General features: G+C 55.6%; 1 protein-coding gene across 2 annotated transcripts in view; it reads left to right on the top strand.

The window, feature by feature from the left end:
• Positions 1 to 300: 300 nt before the first annotated feature.
• The window catches only part of CLUH (clustered mitochondria homolog), a 52794-nt gene continuing 49196 nt past the window's right edge, over positions 301 to 3898 (top strand). The window contains exon 1 of one of the 2 annotated variants that reach the window (XM_034752360.1): positions 301 to 527. In XM_034752360.1, coding sequence (XP_034608251.1) covers positions 401 to 527 — 127 coding nt within the window. In that variant the 5' untranslated portion in view covers positions 301 to 400. Of the gene's footprint in view, positions 528 to 3165; positions 3268 to 3898 lie in introns of those variants that run through there. The other variant, XM_034752361.1, reaches the window with a different exon arrangement.

Raw genomic sequence — 3898 nt, 5'->3', positions numbered from 1 at the left:
CAAATATTTACCTTTCAGGCTGAAATATTCCATGCATGGTCTCTGAAGACAGATTATTAGTCTGTATGGAGAGGCACAGATAGACAGGTAGAGTGTAGGCATGGCTAGACAGACTTTGGCCCAGTATGTAAGCCGCCTACCCTCTCACTACACATACATACACACACACACCCCTGCACCACACACAAAGATGTTTTTCTGGGCAGGCGCCTGTCCCTTTAAGGCGTTTCGGAAGGCGGGGAGGTGTGTCCCTGCCGCCGAGCCGTAGTCAGCGGCGTGTCAGAGGTCGGGGTGGCCGAGGTGAGTGCGCACCACGTGGGGCTGTGACTGGCTCTGTCCTTCCAGCGGCAGCGGCAGGGCACGGAGTCCGGGACAGGCAGCGGCGCGACGGGGCCCGGCCATGGTCATTAAAGCAGACGAGATGCCGCCGGCGGCGGTGCCAGCCACGGCCCAGAGCGAGGAGCAGCCGGAGCCCGGGCACCTGAGCAGCAAGCGGCAGCCGCAGCCTGAGAACGAGCCGAGCTCCGGTGAGAGAGGGGGGCACCCCGAACCCCCCCTCCGCGCGGGTGGGGGGCTGCACGAGGGGAGACAACCCCCACAGCTCCCCTCGGGTGCTGGGGGGGCCTGCACAAGGGGGGAAGCCTTCTCCCCCCCCAGACAGCTCCCTATGGATGCTGGGGGGGGGGGCTGCACGCGGGGGGGGGCCCCCCCCCCCCCCCCCCGCTCCCCTCGGGGGCTGGGGGGGGGCCGGCGGGAGAGGGGAAGCCCCCCCTTCCCTCGGGTGTTGGGGGGGCTGCACGAGGGGGAAGCCGCCACCCCAGGATCCCTCCTCTTGGGTATTGGGGGACGGAGGGTTGCATAAGGAGGAGGGAAGCCCTGGTAGTGGGCGGGGAAAAGGGGAGTTATGCAAGCAGGGAGCCAGCTACTCTCCCTCTCGCCCTCCCCCTCCTTTTGGGGGAAGCCCTCCCCTACTGCCTTCTCCCAGTGTGTATTGGGGAAGGGGGGCCTGTACACTGGGGAACATCCTCAGGATTGGGGGGTGGGGGACTTCCTTGCTGTTCACCCTCCCCTAATAGAAGGGTCTGGCCCATAATATGGAGGGAAGCTTTGCCCTGTGCATGCTTCCCTGAGGTACCAAAGAACTCAGCAACTGTCCCCACAGTAGGGAGAGGGCTCCACACGTGCAGCCCTCTTCTAATATGAGGGAGAAGAGATTCCTGAGTGCAGCAAGGAACTGCCATGTGCTGGGTTCGGGTTCAGGTCCATGTATTGGGGGGGGAGTTGTGCAGGGAGGAAGCCATACTTATTCAGGGGGGAGGCTGCCCAGTGGAGACCCTCTGTACTGTTGGAGGAGGGGCTGCTAAGTGGGGAGCTCTGCTGAGCTTGAGAGGGTTTATTGCCTGGGGATACTCTCTGAGAGTGTACTGTGGCCACCCCATACTGTGTGTGTGTGTGTGTGAGGGCCCTCTCTGTATGCTGTAAGTGTCTTGTCCTATTGTACTATTGGGCTGTAGGAGAGCAGCTCATAGCGGGGAAACCTGTATAGGGCCGATCGCTTTTCTAAGTGACGTTGTACAGAGAAGATCCCCCCGACCCTAATTGTTAGAAATACTTTCCGGTGGAGCCAGGACTGTACAGTGGGGACCCTCATCTGTTGCTGTGTGAGAGTTTCCTGTATTGAGGTGTCTTCCTGGGGGGAAGGAGCTGAAGTGGGTGGGTGTTGGGGAGAAAAGAAGAAAGACTCCCTCTGTTCCTCCATTGCTATGTTTATCCTATATAGCAGGGGTAGGCAATCTATGGCACGAGCTGATTTTCAGTGGCACTCACACTGCCCAGGTCCTGCTCACCGGTCTGGGGGGCTCTGCATTTTAATTTAATTTTAAATTAAACTTCTTAAACATTTTGAAACCTTATTTATGTTACATACAACAATAGTTTAGTTATATATTATAGACTTATAGAAAGAGACCTTCTAAAAAGGTTAAAATGTATTACTGGCACGCAAAACCTAAAATTAAAGTGAATAAATGAAGACTCAGCACACCACTTCTGAAAGGTTGCTGACCCCTGCTATATAGGGAGGTTGTCTCTTTACTGGGAGATTCCAGTATAGGTGGTGGGAGATAATGGATACCAAGAATGCAGGGCAGCTTTCAAAGGAGAGAGTATTCAAAAAGGGTTAGCCTAGGCCTGGCCTTAATACTCTTGATTTAGCATAAGGAGGTAAAGTCTTCCTGTCCTTTATCTCCCCACCCCAGCTGGGTTAAAGCTATACAGAAAAAAATCTTCAGGGTTTTATTTACTTTCAGCATTTAAAGGAAAATCCTGGAGCAAATGATGAGATTATGGGGGGGGGGGGGGGGTTCCTGAAGAAAATTGGGAAAGAAGTACTTTTTAAAAGACTTGTGCCCTTTTTCCTGCTTTATGATGGATACAAAAGCCCTGACAGATTTTTAATTCTGTCTGGTTCTTTACATGAGAAATTCAGGTCTGGCCTAGACTTGACCATTTTAGATGAATGGTGATCTATCCAGTGTAGAGAGTGAAAGCTGAGCAATCAAGAGGGGAAAGGATTTTAGTCGCTATTAAACTTCCATTTGAATACCTATTTAATGTCAATGACTAGCCTTTTGAATAAAGGAAAGCTGCTAGATTCAAAACCACCACCCTGCAACCAAGTAAGAAACCTAGGACCTGAACTGGAGAGTTCTAAAGGAAAAGCAAGCGGAGAAGACTCTTTGGTAAACAGGGCCTGAAAGATTTTTTTTGTAAGAAAGCCAAAAAATAAAATTCTTTAAACCAAAATCGTTTACACACACTTAATGCTGTGGCAGGTAACCCAGTCTGTCCCAAAGAAGAGGCTTAGTGGTGGTTGGAGAAGAAGGGGGAAAGGAGTGACTGGAAGCAAAGGGCTTCTACTACTTCTTACCGGTCCAGATTATTTTATTACTGCTGCCGCCTCCTTTGATTGTCCGTTGCAGGGAGGGGTTTTGCTTGCTTAGTTTAAATTCTTAACCTTCACCCTTCTCTTTTTCCCCGCCTTCCCCTTTCACATACACACCCCCAAGTGGACGAATTCCCTTTGCAGGGGCTGAGCAGATCTCTTCCAAGTCAATGGGCATCGCTGACTGTTTCTTTAACCGCCTCCCCCCCCCCCCCAAACTGGGGATCTCCCAGCATCTGCAGAAACGTGGACTAAGGGAACCCGGACTGCTCTGGAGGGGCTGTGAATGACACGAACGCCTCTCCTCGGCGGAAGGGGTCCTGGTACGGGTGGGGGAGGCGCTGGGTTTCCTTAGGAGGGGTCAGAAGAGGGGTTCTGGCTTTGGACCTGCTGGGGATCGGGCAGGTCAGCGGAGGAGTTGGGGATGCGCCGGGCAAGGGAGACCCGAGTGCTGGGAAGGACGGGGCTGGGGCTGCCCCCTGCTCATCAGCCAGAAGTGGGCAGGGGAGCCCCGGGGGGCTGGGACGCAGCATCGGGGGGTGTGGGGGGGCGCCTGGTCCTGCCGCTTCCTCGCCTAACGCCAATGAAGGTGACCTTCACTGGAACACACCACTGTGCAGCCACCCGAGGGGGGCGGGGATGTGCCTTCGCTGGTGTGCGTCTCTCCCCCCGGCGCCCCTTACTCCTGTGGGGCAGGGTCACTAAGCAAAGCGGGGGGGGGGGGGCGGAAAACCCCCGCCCCCGAGAACCCCCCCTATCCTTTTTCCCCTTCCCTTCCCCCCCCCCCCCCGCGTTTTGCACGTTGGTCTGCTCCGGGCCTGGGAAGGAAAGAGTCGGGAGCTGGGATTCGCCGGGGGAGGCGGAGTCCGACGTGGAGCGCGCAGGACAGCGGGGAGGGAGAAAGAACGACCCCTCTTCCCCCCCCCCCCCCCCCCCCCCCCCCCGGGGTAGCCC

Source organism: Trachemys scripta, chromosome 18 (assembly GCF_013100865.1).
Source record: "Trachemys scripta elegans isolate TJP31775 chromosome 18, CAS_Tse_1.0, whole genome shotgun sequence".
NCBI classification, from domain to species: domain Eukaryota; kingdom Metazoa; phylum Chordata; order Testudines; family Emydidae; genus Trachemys; species Trachemys scripta.
This window is presented reverse-complemented; position numbering and strand designations above follow the sequence as displayed.